The 21,434-nt window shown below is 47.3% G+C and overlaps 1 protein-coding gene across 1 annotated transcript in view; it reads left to right on the top strand.

The window, feature by feature from the left end:
• The window catches only part of axl (AXL receptor tyrosine kinase), a 326,648-nt gene that overhangs the window by 294,270 nt on the left and 10,944 nt on the right, over positions 1-21,434 (top strand). The window contains exon 19 of the mRNA XM_078241607.1: positions 1,034-1,170. Coding sequence (XP_078097733.1) covers positions 1,034-1,170 — 137 coding nt within the window. The remainder of the gene's footprint in view (positions 1-1,033; positions 1,171-21,434) is intronic.

Raw genomic sequence — 21,434 nt, 5'->3', positions numbered from 1 at the left:
TCTTGGCAATTTCTCCTCGTACATCAGTCCCGCCATCGACGGAATCAGCCTGGTAAACCTTCGCTGCACTCCCTCGAGAGCAAGAACATCCTTCCTCAGGAAAGGAGAGCAAAACTGCACAGAATATTCTAGGAGTGGCCTCAACAGGTCCCTGTATGATTGCAACAACACGTCCCTGCTCCTGTACTCGAAACCTCTTGCAATGAAGGCCAACATGCCGTTTGCCTTCTTTACTGCCTACAGACCTTTGGTCTGTCCGCATTCAGGACCCAGACCTTTCAACACACCATCCTGCTCTCATGCCCACTTGTCCATTCTAGGCTTGTTGTAATGTTCCAGTCAACCCAGCGCAAGCTGGAGGAACAACACCCGATCTTCCTGTTGGGCACTTTACAGCCTTCCAGACTGAACATTGAGTTCAACAACTTCAGAGCATGAATTCTCTCCTTCACCTCCACTCTGTTTCTATTTATTTTACTTGATTTCATTTATTTTATTTCTTTTCTTTTCATTTTATCTTATTTATTTATTTTTATTAATTTATGTATTAGTATCATAATTTTTAAATTTTCATTTCATCTATCAATTTTAAATCTCACTATCCATCTTGATCCTCTCCCTTGACCACCATGCCCCCGCGCCCCCCCTGCCCCGGGCCATCTGCTACCTGTCTCAGGTTGCCCTTTGACACTCTGTTTACCTTGTTCTGCCACTTACACATTCTGATCTCTTAATGGACGCTATCTTTCTCAGCCATGATCACCACCATTTACATCGTCTTTGTCTTTTTGTCTGTGACATCTTGTCAATTAGCAGCCCCCACACTTGCAGTATAAATCTCATCCCATTTTCTAATCTTCAGCTCTGACAGAGGGTCATCCAGATTCAAACCATTAGCTCTATTCTCTCTCCACAGACATTTGAGACCTGCTGAGATTTTCCAGCAATTTTTTTTTTAGTCACACTGATTATGTGGGTAAAGTTCTGAGCTGCTCTCCAATATAATATGATTTGTTCCTCTCTCTGCTTTCAGTGGTCCTATGGTGTCACCATGTGGGAGATTGCGACCCGCGGTCAAACTCCATATCCAGGTGTGGAAAACAGTGAGATTTATGACTATCTCCGACAAGGCAACAGACTCAAGCAGCCCCCAGACTGTCTGGATGCATTGTAAGATATTTCCAGCTTCTCCTTATGAATTCATTTTTTGATGAGTCTGGGTTTTCCTCAAATTTGGATTTTCTGAAGCCTGATTAAGTGGTTCTTTCTATTTTATTTTTGATCGTTGTTTTTCTTGAACTGGTGTATCTCTGAAGTGATGAAAGCTTCCTGAAGATTTTTTAGTTTCTTCGTCAGATTAACGTTTGGCTACATGAAGTGTTTAACAATTCCAAAAATGTTGGGAGTTTTAACCTAATTGTTACCTTGAGATATTGAGGATTAGAATGGCTGGTTCAACAATCAGTTTGATCTTATTCTTCATTGAAGTCAATAGAGAGTGAGGGTATTACTGTCAACCTAATGGGAAGGTCCCACTGGCAGCCAAAGGCAAGCCACCTCTGCCATGGGAAAAACCCATCACGGTAAGTCAGAAAATCCCCGCCATTGTTTCACGTGGAGTCCAGAATCCAGAATGAAATGTACATGGATGAATTCCTTCACAGAAGTCAACAGGCTGAACTGATATTGGTCAATTCACTTTTCCACCAGAATTGACTTCCACGATAAGAGAGACATGCACAAATTAATTAATCTTGTAGGTGGTGGTATCGAGGTTCAGAAGTCCCAGTAGGAACAGTGTGGAAGGGGCCAGGCATTCAAAACTAGACCAAGTCTTTTGTCTGCACTGCTGCTTGCTACTTGGAAGAAGGAAGATTTCTTAGTTATAGAGTCATAGAGGTTACATAGAGTCAGCCCAAATTGTCCATGCCGTCCCTTTTTTTTAAACCCCTAAGCTAGTCCCAATTGCCCGCATTTGGCCCATATCCCTCTATACCCATCTTACCATGGAACTGTCTAAACGCTTTTTAAAAGACAAAATTGTACCCGCCTCTACTACCACCTCTGACAGCTTGTTCCAGACACTCACCATTCTCTGTGTGAAAACATTGCCCCTCTGGACCCTTTTGTATCTCTCCCCTTAAGCCTATGCCCTCTAGTTTTAGACTCCCCTACCTTTGGGAAAAGGTGTTGGCTATCTAGCTGATCTATACCCCTCATTATTTTATAGACCTCCATAAGATCACCCCTTCGCCTCCTACGCTCCCAGTCTATCCAGCCTCTCCTTATAACTCAAACCATCAAGTCCCGGTAGCATCCTAGTAAATCTTTTAGAAACATAGAACATAGAAAAACTACAGCACAAAACAGGCCCTTCGGCCCCACAAGTTGTGCCGAACATATCCCTACCTTTTAGGCCTACCTATACCTACCTATATTAGGATATTAGGATGTAGATAGGCTGGAAAATTGGGTGGGGATCCTGGATTCAGGATTCAATCCTGGACCGGGGAGCGGCGCGGGCTTGGAGGGCCGAAGGGCCTGTTCCTGTGCTGTATTGTTCTTTGTTCTTTGTTCTATAACCCTCAATCCTATTAAGTCCCATGTACTCATCCAGGAGTCTCTTAAAAGACCCTATTGAGTTTGCCTCCACCACCACTGATGGCAGCCGATTCCACTCGCCCACCACCCTCTGTGTGAAAAACTTCCCCCTAACATTTCCCCTGTACCTACCCCCCAGCACCTTAAACCTGTGTTCTCTCGTAGCAGCCATTTCCACCCTGGGAAAGAGCCTCTGAGAGTCCACCCGATCTATGCCTCTCAACATCTTATATACCTCTATTAGGTCTCCTCTCATCCTACGTCTCTCCAAGGAGAAAAGACCGAGCTCCCTCAGCCTATCCTCACAAGGCATGCCACTCAATCTAGGCAACATCCTTGTAAATCTCCTCTGCACCCTTTCAATCTTTTCCACATCCTTCCTGTAATGAGGCGACCAGAACTGAGCACAGTACTCCAAGTGGGGTCTGACGAGGGTCTTATATAGCTGCATCATTATCCGCGGACTCCGAAACTCAATCCCTCGCTTGATAAAGGCCAGCACACCATACGCCTTCTTAACCACCTCCTCCACCTGCACGGCCGATTTTAGAATCCTATGGACCCGGACCCCAAGGTCCTTCTGATCCTCCACAGTACTAAGAGTCTTTCCCTTTATATTGTACTCCTTCATCCCAAAATGGACCACTACGCATTTATCTGGGTTGAAGTCCATCTGCCACTTGTCCGCCCAGTCTTGCATCCTATCTATGTCTCTCTGTAACTTCTGACATCCCTCCAGATTATCCACAACCCCACCAACCTTTGTGTCGCCGGCAAACTTACCAACCCATCCCTCCACTTCCTCTTCCAGGTCATTTATGAAAATGACAAACAGCAAGAGTCCCAGAACAGATCCCTGGGGCACACCACTGGTGACCGACCTCCATTTAGAAAAAGACCCATCTATACCCACTCTCTGCCTCCTTTGGGCAAGCCAGTTCTGGATCCACAGGGTAGCAGCACCTTGGATCCCATGCCCTCTCACTTTTTCTAGAAGCCTTGCATGGGGGACCTTATCAAACGCCTTGCTAAAATCCATATAAACCACATCTACCGCTTTCCCTTCGTCGATGTGTTTAGTCACATTTTCGAAGAACTCCACCAGGCTCGTAAGGCACGATCTGCCTTTGACAAAGCTATGCTGAGTATTCTTGAGCATACTAAACTTCTCTAAATGCTCATAAATCTTGTCCCTCAGGATCTTCTCCCTCAACTTACCAACCACTGAGGTTAGACTCACCGGTCGGTAATTTCCTGGGCTATCCCTATTCCCCTTCTTGAAAATAGGAACCACATCCGCAATCCTCCAGCACCTCCCCCGTCTCCATCGACGACGCAAAGATCATTGCCAGAGGCTCTGCAATCTCTTCCCTCGCCTCCCACAGTAACCTGGGGTACATCCCATCCGGACCCGGCGACTTATCTATCTTGATGCCATTCAAAGATTCCAGCACAACCTCTTTGTTAAAGTCCACATACTCAATCTTTTCAGTCCACCGCAAGCCCACAGTACATCCACCCAGGTCCTTCTCCGCTGTGAAAACCGAGGCAAAATACTCATTATGCACCTCTGCCATTTCTACTGGTTCCGTACAGATTTTCCCGCCTTCCCCTTTTATAGGCCCTATTCCTTCACATCTCATCCTTTTACTCTTCACATATTTATAGAACGCCTTACAGTTTTCCTTAATTCTACTTGCCAAGGCCTTCTCGTGACCCCTTCTGGCTCTCCTAATTTCCTTCTTTAGTCCCTTCCTACAAGCCGTATACTCATCTAGATCCCTATCTTTGCCAAGCTCTCTGAACCTTTTGTACGCTTTCCTTTTCTTCTCAACTAGGTCCCGCACAGCTTTCGTGCACCACGGTTCCTTTAACCTACCAACTCCTCCCTGTCTGCTCTGAACATTGTCCTGTAGAACTCTAGACAGACATTCCTTGAAAAACTGCCACCTCTCTTCAGTACATTTCCCCGAGAATACCTCCTTCCAATTTACTCCTCTAATTTGCTGCCTTATGTCTTCATATTTCCCCATACTCCATATAAACGCTTTCCTAGCTTGCCTGATTCTCTCTTTTTCCAATGCAAGCATAAAGGAGATAGAGTTATGATCGCTATCCTCAAGATGCTCTCCCACTGAGAGATCTGACACCTGTCCAGGTTCATTGGCCAGTATCAGATCAAATACAGCCTCTCCTCTTGTAGGCTTGTCCACATGCTGTGTCAGGAAACCCTCCTGAACACACCTAATGAACTCCTCCCCATCCAATCCCCTTACGCTAGGGATATTCCAATCTATGTTTGGGAAATTAAAGTCTCCCATCACAACAACTCTGCTATTATTGCAACTCTCCAGGATCTGTTTCCCTATCTGCTCCTCCACCTCCCTGTTACTATTTTCTGCACTCTTTCTAGTTTAATAATATCCTTTCTATAATAGGGTGACCAGAGCTGTACACTGTACAGACACAGTAAGTGTGGCCTTACCAATGTCTTGTACAACTTCAATAGGACATCCCAACTCCTGTATTCAATGTTCTGACCAATGAAACCAAGCATGCCGAATAGCTTCTTCACCACTCTGTCCACCTATGACTCCACTTTCAAGGAGCTATGAACCTGTACCCCTAGATCAATGCCCCCTGTACATGAGGCATCCACGCAATGGCTGTGAAACCCTGCAGGCAGGCTTCCTGATGGGCCTGGTCCAGGTTACATTTGATGTACTGCCCAGCCCGGGCACACAGGGCTTCTGTGACCTGCTTGACACAGGTTTGCACAGCTGATTGGGAGATGCCACATACATCTCCGCTCGGGGTCTGGAAGGAGCCAGTTGCATAAAAGTTCAGAGCAGCCGTCAATTTGACAGCCACAGAGAGTGGGTGCCGCCCCCTGCCTCTAGGTGCCAGGTCCTGCAACATGTTGCACAGATGTTGCACTGTCTCCTTTCGGAGGTGGAGACATCGGCGGCACACGGTATCCGACATCTGTTCAAATGACACTCGTGCATGGAACTGGCAGGGTTTCTGCTCCCTCCTTCTCCTGCGCAACGCCGCCCCGGATGAATGGCGGCCACCACCTGCCTCTGGTCGTTGTCTCCCTCTACTCCTGCAAGTGGTAAGGCCTGAACTTCCTGTGCGCACAATTCTTCCTCCAGCTCCTCCTCCTCAGCTCCAGCAGCAACCAAAAGATGGAGAGGAACACATGTAGAGGTTAAAGACTTGTCCCGAGCACATCAACAGTCACTGTACATACCCCCCAATTCCCCCAGCCACATGCTCCCCATAATCATTGCCCCTTCCAATTCCCCCAGCCACATGCTCCCCACAATCACAGTCCCCCCATTCCCCCAGCCACATGTTCCCCACAATCACAGTCCCCCCATTCCCCCAGCCACATGTTCCCCACAATCACAGTCCCCCCATTCCCCCAGCCACATGTTCCCCACAATCACAGCGCCCACCCGCCCCCCCCCCCCCCCCCCCGCCCCTGCATTCCGCGAGATAGCCAACATCTTTTCCCAAAGGTAGGGGAGTTTTTTGAAGGGGTACCAAGAAGGTAGATGAGGGCAGTGCAGTTGATGTTGCCTACATGGACTTTAGCAAGGCCTTTGACAAGGTACCGCATGATAGGTTGTTGCATAAAGTTAAATCTCATGGGATCCAGGGTGAGGTATCTAAATGGATACAAAATTGGCTTCTTGACAGAAACCAGAGGGTGGTTGTAGAGAGTTGTTTTTCACTGACTGGAGGCCTGTGACCAGCAGTGTGCCTCAGGGATCAGTGCTGGGCCCACTGTTATTTGTCATTGATATTAATGATTTGGATGAGAATATAGGGGGCATGGTTAGTAAGTTTGCAGATGACACCAAGATTGGTGGCATGGTGGACAGTGAGGAAGGTTATCTCCATTTGCAGCGGGATCTTGAATAATTGGGCCAGTGGGCTGACGAATGGCAGATGGAGTTTAATTTAGACAAATGCGAGGTGATGCATTTTGGTAGATTGAACCAGGGCAGGACTTACTCAGTTAATGGTAGGGCGTTTGGGAGAGTTACAGAACAAAGAGATCGAGGGGAACATGTTCATAGCTCCTTGAAAGTGGAGTCACAGGTGGACAGAGTGGTGAAGAAGGCATTCGGCATGCTTGGTTTCATCGGTCAGAACATTGAATACAGGAGTTGGGACGTCTTGTTGAAGTTGTACAAGACCACACTTGGCCACACTTGGAATACTGTGTGCAATTCTGGTCACCCTATTATAGAAAGTATATTATTAAACTAGAAAGAGTGCAGAAAAGATTTACTAGGATGCTACGGGGACTTGATGGATTGAGTTATAAGGAGAGGCTGAATAGATTTGGACTTTTTTCTCTGGAGCGTAGGAGGCTGAGAGGTGACCTTATAGAGGTCTATAAAATAATGAGGGGCATAGACAAGGTAGATAGTCAATATCTTTTCCAGAGGGCATAGGTTTAAGGTGAGAGGGGAGAGATACAAAAGTGTCCAGAGGGGCAATTTTTTCACACAGAGGGTGGTGAGTGTCTGGAACAAGCTGCCAGAGGTAGTAGTAGAGGCGGTTACAATTTTATCTTTTAAAAAGCTTCTTCTCTCACGAAAACAGCCTCAAGTCACTCAGCCTTTCCTCATAAGACCTTCCCACCATACCAGGCAACATCCTGGTAAATCTCCTCTGCACCCTTTCCAATGCTTCCACATCCTTCCTATAACGGGCGGCACGGTAGCACAGTGGTTAGCACTGCTGCTTTACAGCTCCAGGGACCTGGGTTCGATTCCCGGCTTGGGTCACTGTCTGTGTGGAGTTTGCAGATTCTCCTCGTGTCTGCGTGGGCTTCCTCTGGGTGCTCCGGTTTCCTCCCACAGTCCAAAGATGTGCGGGTTAGGTTGACTGGCCATGCTAAAATTGCCCTTAGTGTCCTGGGATGCGTAGGTTAGAGGGATTAGTGGGTAAAATATGTAGAGATATGGGGGTAGGGCCTCGGTGGGATTGTGGACGGTGCAGACTCGATGGGCCCGAATGGCCTCTTTCTGTGCTGTAGGGTTTCTAAGATTCTAAGATCCTTCCCATAATGTGGTGGCCAGAACTGTACACAATACTCCAAGTGCGGCCGCACCAGAGTTTTGTACAGCTGCAACATGACATCATGGCTCCGAAACTCAATCCCTCTACTAATAAAAGCTAACACACTGTACGCCTTCTTAACAACCCTATCAACCTGGGTGCCAACTTTCAGGGATCTATGCACATGGACACCGCGATCTCTCTGCTCATCCACACTACCAAGTATCTTACCATTAGCCCAGTACTCTGTATTCTTGTTACTCCTTCCAAAGTGAATCACCTCACACTTTTCCGCATTAAACTCCATTTGCCACCTCTCAGCCCAGCTCTGCAGCTTATCTATGTCCCTCTGTAACCTGCAACATCCTTCCGCACTATCCACAACTCCACCGACTTTACTGTCATCCGCACATTTACTAACCAAGCCTTCTACGCCCTCATCCAGATCATTTATAAAAATGACAAACAGCAGTGGCCCCAAAACAGATCCTTGCGGTACACCACTAGTAACTGAACTCCAGAATGAACATTTCCCATCAACCACCACCCTCTGTCTTCTTACAGCTAGCCAATTTCTGATCCAAACCGCAAAATCACCCTCAATCCCATGCCTCCGTATTTTCTGCAATAGCCTACCGTGGGGAACCTTATCAAACGCTTTACTGAAATCCATATATACCACATCAACTGCTTTACCCTCATCCACCTCTTTGGTCACCTTCTCAGAGAACTCAATAAGGTTTGTGAGGCACGACCTACCTTTCACAAAACCGTATTGACTATCCCTAATCAAATTGTTCCTTTCCAGATGATTATAAATCCTATCTCTTATAATCCTTTCCAAAACTTTGCCCACAACAGAAGTAAGGCTCACTGGTCTATAATTACCAGGGTTGTCTCTACTCCCCTTCTTGAACAAGGGGACAACATTTGCTATCCTCCAGTCTTCTGGCACTATTCCTGTAGACAATGACAACATAAAGATCAAAGCCAAAGGCTCTGCAATATCCTCCCTAGCTTCCCAGAGAATCCTAGGATAAATCCCATCTGGCCCAGGGGACTTATCTATTTTCACACTTTCCAGAATTGCTAACACCTCCTCCTTATGAACCTCAATCCCATCTAGTCTAATAGCCTGTATCTCAGTATTCTCTTTGACAACATTTTTTTTTTCCTGTGTGAATACTGACGAAAAATATTCATTTAGCGCCTCTCCTATCTCTTCGGACTCCACGCACAACTTCACACTACTGTCCTTGATTGGCCCTAATCTTATCCTAGTCATTCTTTTATTCCTGACATACCTATAGAAAGCTTTAGGGTTTTCCTTGATCCTACCAGCCAAGGACTTCTCATGTCCCCTCCGGGCTCTTCTTAGCTCTCTCTTCAGGTCCTTCCTGGCTAACTTGTAACTCTCAACCCTAACTGAGCCTTCACGTCTCATCATTACATAAGTCTCCTTCTTCCTCTTCACAAGAGATTCAACTTCTTTAGTAAACCACGGTTCCCTCGCTCGACCACTTCCTCCCTGCCTGACAGGTACATACTTATCAAGGACACGCAGTAGCTGTCCCTTGAACAAGCTCCACATTTCAATTGTCCCCATCCCCTGCAGATTTCTTCCCCATCCTATGCATCCTAAATCTCGCCTAATCGCATCATAATTTCCTTCCCCAGCTATACCACCTGCCCTGCGGTATATATCTATCCCTTTCCATCGCTAAAGTAAATGTAACCGAACTGTGGTCACTATCACCAAAGTGCTCACCTGCCTCCAAATCTAACACCTGGCCTGGTTCATCACCCAGTACCAAATCCAATGTGGCCTTGCCTCTTGTTGGCCTATCTACATACTGTGTCAGGAAACCCTCCTGCACACATTGGACAAAAACTGACCCATCTAAAGTCCTCGAACTATAGCATTTCCAGTCAATATTTGTAAAGTTAAAGTCCCCCATCACAACTACCCTGTTACTTTCGCTCCTATCCAGAATCATGTTTGCAATCCTTTCCTCTACATCTCTGGAACTTTTCGGAGACCAAAAGAAAACTCCCAACAGCGTGACCTCTCCTTTCCTGTTAGTAACCTCAGCCCATACTACCTCAGTAGACGAGTCCTCATCAAACGTCCTTTCTGCCACCGTAGTACTGTCCTTGACTCACAATGCCACACCTCCCCCTCTTTTACCACCTTCCCTGCTCTTACTGAAACATTTAAACCCCGGAACCTGCAACAATCATTCCTGTCCCTGCTCTATCCATGTCTCCGAAATGGCCCACCTTATTCCAGATGGTCCTGGCATTGAAGTAGACACACTTCAAACCACCTTCCTGTCTGCCGGTCCGGTATAGTCCTGCGACCTTGAAACCTTATTCATGACCTCACCACTCACATCCTCCTGTAAACTGGAGCAACAATCCACGTTCCCATCCCCCCGCCAAATTAGTTTCAACCCTCCCGAAGAGCATTAGCAAATTTCCCCCCCAGGATATTGGTACAGTTGAGGGGTACCGCATTGAATATTTTTAAGGCAAGGATAGATAAATTTTTGAATAGTAAAGGAATTCCTTTCATCGTAAATTTAATAATTCCTTTAATACTAAAGGCCTTTGACAAGGTACCTCATGGCAGACTGGTGCAGAAGGTGAAGTCGCATGGGATCAGAGGTGAGCTGGCAAGGTGGATACAAAACTGGCTCGGTCAAAGAAGACAGAGGGTAGCAGTAGAAGGGTGCGTTTCTGAATGGAGGGCTGTGACAAGTGGTGTTCCTCAGGGATCAGTTGCTGTTTGTAATATATATAAATGATTTGGAGGAAAATGTAACTGGATTGATTAGTAAGTTTGCGGGCTACACAAAGGTTGGTGGATTTGCGGATAGCGATGAGGACCATCAGAGGATACAGCAGGATATAGATCAGTTGGAGACTTGGGCGGAGAGATGGCAGATGGAGTTTAATCCAGACAAATGTGAAGTCATGCATTTTGGAAGGTCTAATACAGATAGGAAATGTACAGTAAATGGCAGAACCCTCAGGAGTATTGATAGGCAAAGGGATCTGGGTGTACAGGTACACAGGTCACTGAAAGTGGCAATGCAGGTGGAGAAGGTAGTCAAGAAGGCATACGGTATGCTTGCCTTCATCGGCCGGGGTATTGAGTTTAAAAATTGGCAAGTCGTGTTGACGCTTTTTTGAACCTTAGTGAGGCCGCACTGGGAATATAGTGTTTAATTCTGGTCGCCACACTCCCAGAAGGATTTGGAGGCTTTGGAGAGGGTACAGAAAAGATTTACCAGGATGTTACTTGGTATGGAGGGCAATAGCTATGAGGAGAGGTTGGAGAAACTTGGTTTGTTCTCACTGGAGCGACGGAGGTTGAGGGGAGACCTGATAGAAGTCTACAAGATTATGAGAGACATGGACAGAATGGGTAGTCAGAAGCTTTTTCCCAGGGTGGAAGAGTCAATTACTAGGGGGCATAGGTTTAAGATGCGAGGGGCAAGTTTTATAGAATCATCATAGAAACCCTACAGTACAGAAAGAGGCTATTCAGCCCATCGGGTCTGCTCCGACCACAATCCCACCCAGGCTCTACCCCCATATCCCTACATAATTACCCACTAATCCCTCAAACCTACACATCTCAGGGCACTAAGGGCATTTTTTAGCATGGCCAATCAACCTAACCCGCACATCTTTGGACTGTGGGAGGAAACCGGAGCACCCGGAGGAAACCCACACAGACACGAGGAGAGTGTGCAAACTCCACACAGACAGTGACCCAAGCCGGGAATCAAACCCAGGTCCCCGGAGCTGTGAAGCAGCAGTGCTAACCACTGTGCTACCGTGCCGCCCACTTTTAAAAGAGACGTACGAGGCAGATTTTTTACACAAAGAGTGGTGGGTGCCTGGAACTCGTTGCCGGGGTAGGTAGTGGAAGTGGATACGGTAATGACTTTTAAGGGGTGTCTTGACAAGTACATGAATGAGATTGAAATAGAGGGATGTGGTCCCCGGAAGCATAGGGGGTTTTAGTTAAGTCGGGCAGCATGGTCGGTGCAGACTTGGAGGGCCGAAGGGCCTGTTCCTGTGCTGTAATTTTCTTTGTTCTTTGAATTAAGGGTTATGATGAGCGGGCGGGTAAGTGGAGCTGAGTCCACGAAAAGATCAGCCATGATCTTATTGAATGGCGGAGCAGGCTCAGAGGGCCAGATGGCCTTCTCCTGCTCCTAGTTCTTATGTTCCTATGTTCCCCACAATCCCAGCCCCCCCAATTCCCCCAGCCACATGTTCCCCACAATCACAGCTCCTTGCAAATTTGAGAGGCTGCAGCAATGCAATATGCAAGGGCTTTGCACACATCCTTCAGCTGGAAGTGAGCTGAGTGCGCGAGGACCCAGCAACACCCCAAGACCTGAGGTCAGTGCTGCAAATCGGACATCAGAGCCCTGCAGAGCAACAGCCTCCGAACCCCCCCCCCCACCACACACTCGCAGAACCGCCATCGACCCGAGAAAGAAAATGGCCACAATGAAAGGACACTCATGAGCAGCAGAAAGCCAACGGACACTACACACTTACCAAAGAACCATAGAACATTACAGCTCAGAAACAGGCCTTTTGGCCCTTCTTGTCTGTGCCGAACCATTTTTTGCCTAGTCCCACTGACCTGCACTTGGACCATATCCCTCCATGAACCCGTCCAAGTTTTTCTTAAATGTTAAAAGTGACCCCGCATTTACCACTTTATCCTCGTCACTTACCTCGTCACTAACCCTCACTGATGGAGCGCCCGAATCGGACTTTTAAGGAGCATGTCTGTTTCGCGCCGATTCAGGATTGGCGAACATGGGGGTAAAGTGGGAAGTGCCGGTAAGGTTGGGCATGCAACCCGTTTTCGGGCCTTGGAAAAGAGGGAACCGGCGAGGAGGCGTGTGCCAATCGCGCTACTCGCCTCACACCCGACTTTACCCAAGTTTTCGCGCCCGGAAACAGGCACAACGTGATGGTAAAATCGGGCCCTCAGAGTCCAAATAGGTTTATCTCATCCCGCAAACAATAGCAGTGAATTCAACAGATGGTTTTCATCTTAGCATGTCCATTCAAGGGAAGGCACCTCACCCACACAGTCATTTTACAGTTTAAGAACTTTCCAGAAGCATTTTCAGACATTGGTTAATCCTTTAAGCAGAGATCACAGTTTATTTCTGTCCCAGTCTCCATCTCCTTTGAGTTTTTTTTCTTTCCTCCCCTTCTGTCCATTCATTGCTATCCCATTTCCCAGTTTTCTCCCACTTTCTGTTATTTTGGGACCTCTGGAGAATATTGGGAAACATTTTGCTGCATTAAAGGGTCTGTGGGTCATCTCAAAATCATCTGCCATGATAGCAACAATTCTCACCCTTGTGACTCTTACATCCTCAATACAGGACCTTATATTAACTGAGACATGATTATCAGCAAACACATTATTTGGTGATAAGCATTGGCTAACATATAAATGAATACATTCCATACTCACTGGGCACCGTGGGGATTGGAGAACTTTATCCACCCCTTTAATCTAATTTTGGTTTCAAATTTTAAGTTTTGTTTGAAATTCTGCAATATCCCGTTTAGGAATTGCTCTTTTGATGTATCCCTCAGTTAATTTGAGTTAGTCTGATTGGTTAGCAGATTATCTCAAGATAATGAACACAGAGGTATAGAATATTAAAAAAAGGATATAACATTTGGAATTATATAAAACAACTGGAATATTGTCTGCAGTTCTGGTCACCACATTATAGAATCATAGAAACCCTACAGTACAGAAAGAGGCCATTTGGCCCATCGACTCTGCACCGACCACAATCCCACCCAGGCCCTACCCCCATATCCCTGCAGCAGGAAGGAGGTAATTGCTCTGGAGAGAGTGCAGAGGAGATTTACATGAATGTTTCCAGGGCTAGAAAAGTGTAGCTGTGAGGAGAGATTGGATAGGTTGGGGGTATTTTCCTTGGAATAAAGGCAGCTGAGCGGTGACTTGGTAGAGATATACAAAATTATGAGGGGAAGAGAAAGAGTGGACAGGATAAAAATGTTTCCTTTGGTGGAGACTTCTAGAACCAGGGGACATAGGTTCAAGATTAGTGGCAGAAGGTGTAGAGGGAACATGAGGAAGAAGGTTTTTACGCAGGGGTGGTGGTGTCTGGAATTTTATGTCTAAGCTGGTGTTAGAGACAGAGGTCTCAAACTCTTTAAAAACATACCTGGATCTGCACCTTATGTGCTGTAAGCTGCAGGGTGATGAGTGGGTGCAGAAATCTGGGAATGAAGGGGCACCTGGGTGTGCTTGGGCTGAATGGCCTTCTGTGCTGTAAACGTTTTATGTCTAACACATTCCATGTCCAGTGGGCACCACAAGTATTTTATTGACTCCTTCATCCCATTTGACCTACCAAAATGGACCACTACACATTTATCCGGGTTGAAGTCCATCTGCCACTTCTCCGCCCAGTCTTGCATCCTATCGATGTCACGCTGCAGCTTCTGATATCCCTCCAAACTATCCACAACACCACCAATCTTCGTGTCGTCGGCAAACTTACCAACCCATCCCTCCACTTCCTCATCCAGGTCATTTATGAAAATGACAAACATCAAGGGTCCTAGAACAGATCCCTGGGGCACTCCACTGGTGACCAACCTCCATTCAGAAAAAGACCCATCCACAACCACTCTCTGCCCTCTGCAGGCAAGCCAGTTCTGGATCCACAAGGCAAAAGCCCCTTGGATCCCATGCCCTCTCACTTTCTCAAGAAGTCTTGTATGGGGGACCTTATCGAACGCCTTGCTGAAGTCCATGTAAACCACATCTACCACTTTTCCTTCGTCAATGTGTTTAGTCACATTTTCAAAGAACTCCACCAGGCTCTTACTGACGGAGGGAGCTCTGGAGGAGTACAAAGAAAGTAGGAAAGTACTCAAACGGGGAATTAGAAGAGCAAAAAGGGGTCATGAAATGTTCTTGGCAGACAGGATTAAGGAGAATCCCAAGGCATTTTATTCATACGTTAGGAACAAAAGGGTTGTTAGGGAAAGAATCGGACCTCTCAGGGACAAAAGTGGGGAATTATGCTTGGAGCCCAAAGAAGTAGGGGAGATCCTAAATGAATACTTTGCGTCGGTATTCACAAAGGAGAGGGATGTGTTGACTGGGAGTGTCTCGGAGGGGAGTGTTGAACCGTTGGGGAAAATCTCCATTACAAAGGAGGAAGTGTTAGGTTTGTTAGAGAATATAAAGACTGACAAATCCCCAGGGCCTGATGGAATCTATCCAAGGCTGCTCAGGGAGACGAGAGGTGAAATCGTTGGGCCTCTGACGCAAATCTTTGTCTCGTCACTGGACACAGGTGAGGTGCCAGAGGATTGGAGGATAGCTAATGTGGTCCCATTATTTAAGAAGGGTAGGAAGGATAACCCGGGTAATTATAGGCCGGTGAGCTTGACGTCCGTGGTGGGGAAGTTGTTGGAGAAGATTCTTAGAGATAGGATGTATGCGCATTTAGAAAGGAATAAACTCATTAACGATAGTCAGCATGGTTTTGTGAGAGGGAGGTCATGCCTCACTAACCTGGTGGTGTTTTTTGAAGAAGTGACCAGAATGGTTGACGAAGGAAGGGCCGTGGATGTGGTCTATATGGACTTTAGTAAAGCGTTTGACAAAGTCCCTCATGGTAGGCTAGTGAAAAAGGTTGGATCTCATGGGATAAAGGTGGCTAGATGGGTGGAGAACTGGCTTGGTCATAGAAGACAGAGGGTGGTAGTGGAAGGGTCTTTTTCCGGCTGGAGGCCTGTGACTAGTGGTGTTCCGCAGGGCTCTGTATTGGGACCTCTGCTGTTTGTGATTTATATAAATGATCTGGAAGAAGAAGTAACTGGGGTGATCAGTAAGTTTGCGGACGACACAAAACTGGCAGGACTTGCAGATAGTGAGGAACATTGTCAGAGGCTACAGAAGGATATAGATAGGCTGGAAATTTGGGCAAAGAAATGGCACATGGAGTTCAATCCTGATAAATGCGAAGTGATGCATTTTGGTGGGAATAATGTAGGGAGGAGCTACACGATAAATGGAAGAACCATAAAGGGTGTAGAGACGCAGAGGGACCTGGGTGTGCAAGTCCACAGATCTTTGAAGGTGGCGTCACAGGTGGAGAAGGTGGTGAAGAAGGCATATGGCATGCTTGCCTTTATAGGACGGGGCATAGAGTATAAAAGTTGGGGTCTGATGTTGCAGATGTATAGAACGTTGGTTCGGCCGCATTTGGAATACTGCGTCCAGTTCTGGTCACCACACTACCAGAAGGACGTGGAGGCTTTGGAGAGAGTACAGAGGAGGTTTACCAGGATGTTGCCTGGTATGGAGGGGCTTGGTTATGAGGAGAGATTGGGGAAACTGGGGTTGTTCTCCTTGGAAAGACGGAGGATGAGGGGAGACTTAATAGAGGTGTATAAAATTATGAAAGGCATAGATAGGGTGAACGGTGGGAAGCTTTTCCCCGGGTCGGTGGTGACGTTCACGAGGGGTCATAGGTTCAAGGTGAAGGGGGAGAGGTTTAACACAGATATCAGAAGGACATATTTTACACAGAGGGTCGTGGGGGCCTGGAATGTGTTGCCGGGCAAGGTGGTGGAGGCGGACACACTGGGAACGTTTAAGACTTATCTAGACAGCTATATGAACGGAGTGGGAATGGAGGGATACAAAAGAGTGGTCTAGTTTGGACCGGGGAGCGGCGCGGGCTAATTGTTCTTTGTTTCTCGTTTCAAGGCTTCATTCTATGATCATCTTGCTGGTGCCAGTACAGAGCGAGACTGCGGATAGTTGGGAACCTGTCTCGGGGGCAGGGAATTCAGATGGTGTTCGAAAAGCAGAAGTGGAAAAGAATAGGGTTGGGAAGCATTTTCTGATCAGGGCCAGTGTGATCTCCTGGACTCGTTTCGATCGCCTCAGGGGGTCGGAGAGGAATTTCCCAGATTTTTTTTCCCCATATTGGCCCTGGGGTTTTCACTCTGGGTTTTCGCCTCTCCCTGGAGTTCACATGGTCTGGAATGGGGGGGTGGGGGTGAGTAAATAGGTTGTGATGAACAAAGCATCGTAGCTGTGAGGGACAGCTCGGTGGATAGGATATTAGGATGTAGATAGGCTGGAAAATTGGGCGGGGATCCTGGATTCAGGATTCAATCCTGGACCGGGGAGCGGCGCGGGCTTGGAGGGCCGAAGGGCCTGTTCCTGTGCTGTATTGTTCTTTGTTCTTGTTCTTTGCTCGTAAGGCACGATTTGCCTTTGACAAAGCCATGCTATCTACCTTGTCTATGCCCCTCATTATTTTATAGACCTCTATAAGGTCACCCCTCAGCCTCCTGTGCTCCAGAGAAAAAAGTTATTCAGCCTCTCCTTATAACTCAATCCATCAAGTCCCGGTAGCATCCTATAAATCTTTTCTGCACTCTCTCTATAATAGGGTGACCAGAATTGCACACAGTATTCCAAGTGTGGCCTTACCAATGTCTTGTACAACTTCAACAAAACATCCCAACTCCTGTATTCAATGTTCTTACCGATGAAACCAAGCATGCTGAATGCCTTCTTCACCACTCTGTCCACCTGTAACTCCACTTTCAAGGAGCTATGAACATGTACCCCTGGATCTCTTTGTTCTGTAACTCTCCCCAACGCCCTAGCATTAACTGAGTAAGTCTTGCCCTGGTTCAATCTACCAAAATGCATCACCTCGCATTTGTCTAAATTAAACTCCATCTGCCATTCATCAGCCCACTGGCCCAATTGATCAAGATCCCGTTGCAATTGGAGATAACTTTCTGCACTGTCCACTATGCCACCAAACTTGGTGTCATCTGCAAACTTACTAACCGTGCCCCCTATATTCTCATCCAAATCATTAATATAAATGACAAATAACAGTGGGCCCAGCACTGATCCCTGAGGCACACTGCTGGTCACAGGCCTCCAGTTTGAAAAACAACTCTCTACAACCACCCTCTGGCTTCTGTCAAGAAGTCAATTTTGTATCCATTTAGATACCTCACCCTGGATCCCGTGAGATTTAACTTTATGCAACAACCTACCATGCAGTACCTTGTCAAAGGCCTTGCTAAAGTCCATGTAGACAACATCAACTGCACTGCCGTCATCTACCTTCTTGGTTACCCCTTCAAAAAACTCAATTAAATTTGTGAGACATGATTTTCCACCCACAAAGCCAGGCTGACTGTCCCTAAAGGGCGGCACGGTAGCACAGTGGTTAGTACTGCTGCTTCACAGCTCCAGGAACCTGGGTTCGATTCCCGGCTCGGGTCACTGTCTGTGTGGAGTTTGCACATTCTCCTCATGTCTGCGTGGGTTTCCTCCAGGTGCTCCGGTTTCCTCCCACAGTCCAAAGATGTGCGGGTTAGGTTGATTGGCCGTGCTAAAATTGCCCCTTAGTGTCCTGAGATGCGCAGGTTAGAGGGATTAGCGGGTAAATATGGGGGTAGGACCTGAGTGGGATTGTGGTCGGTACAGACACGCTGGGCCAAATGGCCTCTTTCTGCACTGTAGGGTTTCTATGATTCTAATTAGTCCTTGCATCTCTAAATGCCTGTAGATCCAGTCTCTCAAAATACCTTCCAACAATTTACTCACCACAGATGTGAGGCTCACTGGCCTGTAGTTCCCAGGCTTTTCCCTGCAGCCCTTTTTAAACAAAGGCACAACATTTGCCACTCTCCAATCTTCAGGCACCTCACCCGTGACTATCGATGATTCAAATATCTCGGCTAGCGGACCCGTAATTTCCTCCCTAGCCTCCCACAACGTCCTGGGATATACCTCATCAGGTCCCGCAGATTTATCTACCTTGATGCGCTTTAAGACTTCCAGCACCTCTCTCTGTAATATGTACACTCCTCAAGACATCTATTTATTTCCCCAAGTTCCCTCGCATCCATGCTTTTCTCAACAGTACATACTGATGAGAAATATTCATTTAGGATCTCACCCATCTCTTGTGGATCCGCACATAGATGACTTTGTTGATCCTTAAGAGGCCCTACTCTCTCCCTTGTTACTCTTTTGCCCTTTATGTATTTGTACAAGTTCTTTGGATTCTCGTCAGTCACTCCATCATTGTCTCTGAGTGAGGGTCTCTCTGTCCCGGTCGCTCCATCATTGTCTCTGAGTGAGAGTCTCTCTGTCCCAGTCACCCCATCATGGTCTCTGAGTGAGGGTCACTCGGTCCCAGTCAATCCATCACTGTCTCTCTGAGGGAGGGTCTCTCTGTCCCGGTCGCTCCATCGTTGTCTCTGAGTGAGGGTCTCTCTGTCACAGCCACACCATCATTGTCTCTGAGTGAGGGTCTCTCTGTCACAGCCACACCATCATTGTCTCTGAGTGAGGGTCTCTCTGTCCCAGTCGCTTCATCATTGATTCTCTGAGTCAGGGGAACTCTGACCCAGTTGTTAAGATCCAGGCCAGAAAGTCTAAGTTGTTTTATGAAGATAGCCTGGACCCTAAGTTTTTCCATTTGAATTTGACACGGGGTGGGATTCTCCCCAAAAAATCCTAAGTGTCGAATTCACGTAAAAACTGGATTAAATCTTGCTGGTTTTTGCAGCGGGATTTTCAAAATGTATCTCCTACACTCTGTGCACTGCGGAGTGCTCTCACGTGATTCACGCAAAAAATCAATGGGCAGGGCCTATTCCCGCTGGAGAGGCCGGCAGCACAGCGCTGAGCGGGCCACTGCGCAGGCACTGATCTGTCAGTGCTGTGATCGTTGCATACGCAACAGCCCCACACTCCCGATCGTTGGCCAGCCTCATGATCCCGCATCGCTGCCCCTCCGACCCCCCCATGGCCCAATCGCTGCCCCCCCGGATGTGTCCAGGCGCAGGCCTCGGCCCACGCCACCCCCCCCCATCCCCCCGCAGTCTAGATCTTCACTTCTACCCCCTGCCGAGTCCTGATCTCCGCCCCCCCCTGCCGTCACAGTCCCGACTCCCCTACCCCACCCCAGCGGCCAGTCCCAATCGCTGGTCCCCCCTCCCTCTGTCACCAAGCCTGAGTGCAGAGTGGCAGCAGGACTCCACCCCCACGATCTCCCCACCAGAGGCCTTGCCCCCTCTGGCCCGACCCCTTGGGCCCTGCCTGATGCCTGGTGGGCAGTTCCAAGTTGTCCCCTTGGGTATTGCGACTTTGCCCTTGAGTAGTGCCGAGGGAATAGGCTGGTACTGCCGAGCTGGCAATGCCCAGGGGGAACCTTAGACCTCCTGGGGGACCTCGATGGCCTCCCCTTCACTCCAACGGGTTTGGGCCACCAGCTCTCTGCAAGTGGGGAGCTGTTGTAAACCCAGCTGAAGTGAAACATTCCTGGCAGGGGAGGAGAGGCGAGTGGGCCCGGAGAGTTCAGGCCCGGGGCCACTAATATGATGCTAATCCTCATTAGCATAAAGTATATAGCTCCGTGCCAATGTCTGACATAGAACTGACGGTGCCGGAAATCTGGCACCTCGAGACTTGCGGAGGCCATGGCGCCCAGTGGGAAGCCTGCTAAACGGCCTCCGCTTATGTCTCCCAGCTTGCTGCGCTGCTTTGGGAGAATCAGCCCCAAGGTGTTTCACTCCAGGTATGATTCAAGTGACCCACCAGGAAGCTTCTGTCAAGCAAAGTTTATTTAAGAACACGGTTAAAATATATTAAAAAGAATTAGCATAACTTTTAGCAATTAGATGATACAGTATTAACTTTAACAACTAGCTACTTATGTTGTTCCAAGTCAAGCACCATCCCATTGACATACACTCTTTTCTAGACTTGACACAAAAGGCAAGTATGCTCACATGGTGCTGAGTTTTCAGCTTTTTAACATCTGCTTTGAATTGGTCCTTTGAATGTTGGATTAATTCGTTGTGACTTCCCAGTCCTGGAACTTTCTTGCAAGCCTCTGGAGACAGAGACAGAGACGCTGCCTTCTTCCACCAGCTTCTAACAGCGACTGAACCGAAACTAAAATCTCCAACTCCAGAAAGAGGGAAAAAGCAATGTTGCTTTTCTCCACTTCAAGCTCCTGCCGAAAAGCGAAACTAAAAGCTGGATTTTTCTGTGAAGCATAGCAATCCCTAGCCACATGGCGTAAACTGTCAATCAAACTCCACTCAGCAATCACAAGGGATCATTAAAACCCCAGGACCTTCCATCAGTCCAGATTAAAATAATGATACGAATTATATTGTTTCAGTAACCATAAAAAACAGTGGCTGCAGACAAAATGGTGCCAATAACTTCCAGGGCCTTCTGGAAACATCCCGCAAAAGAACATCATTAAAATACAATTCTAAAAGGCACATACTCACTCCATCATTGTCTCCCTGAGTGAGGGTCTCTATGTCACAGTGATAACAATGATTCTCTGTCTCACCCAGACTCCGTGGCAAAGGAGTGTATTGGCAAGGATGCGCTGGATTGGGAACATTCTGTATGTCAATTTTTTGTGTGAGGGTTAAGAATATCGACTTTGCCAAATCTCGAGAGGTCAGGAGAAATTCTGATTTCAGTTGTTAGCTCCTGTAATGTCCAACTAGGAATGAGACGTGAACAAAATCCTTAAAAGAGAAAACACAGAAAAGGAAAATTTTGAAATTTGCTGAACTGCAACCGATAATTCAAGAATAATCAAAAGCAAAATACTGCAGATGCTGGAAATTTATAA

Source organism: Mustelus asterias, chromosome 24, assembly GCF_964213995.1.
Source record: "Mustelus asterias chromosome 24, sMusAst1.hap1.1, whole genome shotgun sequence".
NCBI lineage: Eukaryota > Metazoa > Chordata > Chondrichthyes > Carcharhiniformes > Triakidae > Mustelus > Mustelus asterias.
Note: the sequence above shows the minus strand (reverse complement) of the source record. Positions and strands in the feature narration are given on the sequence as shown.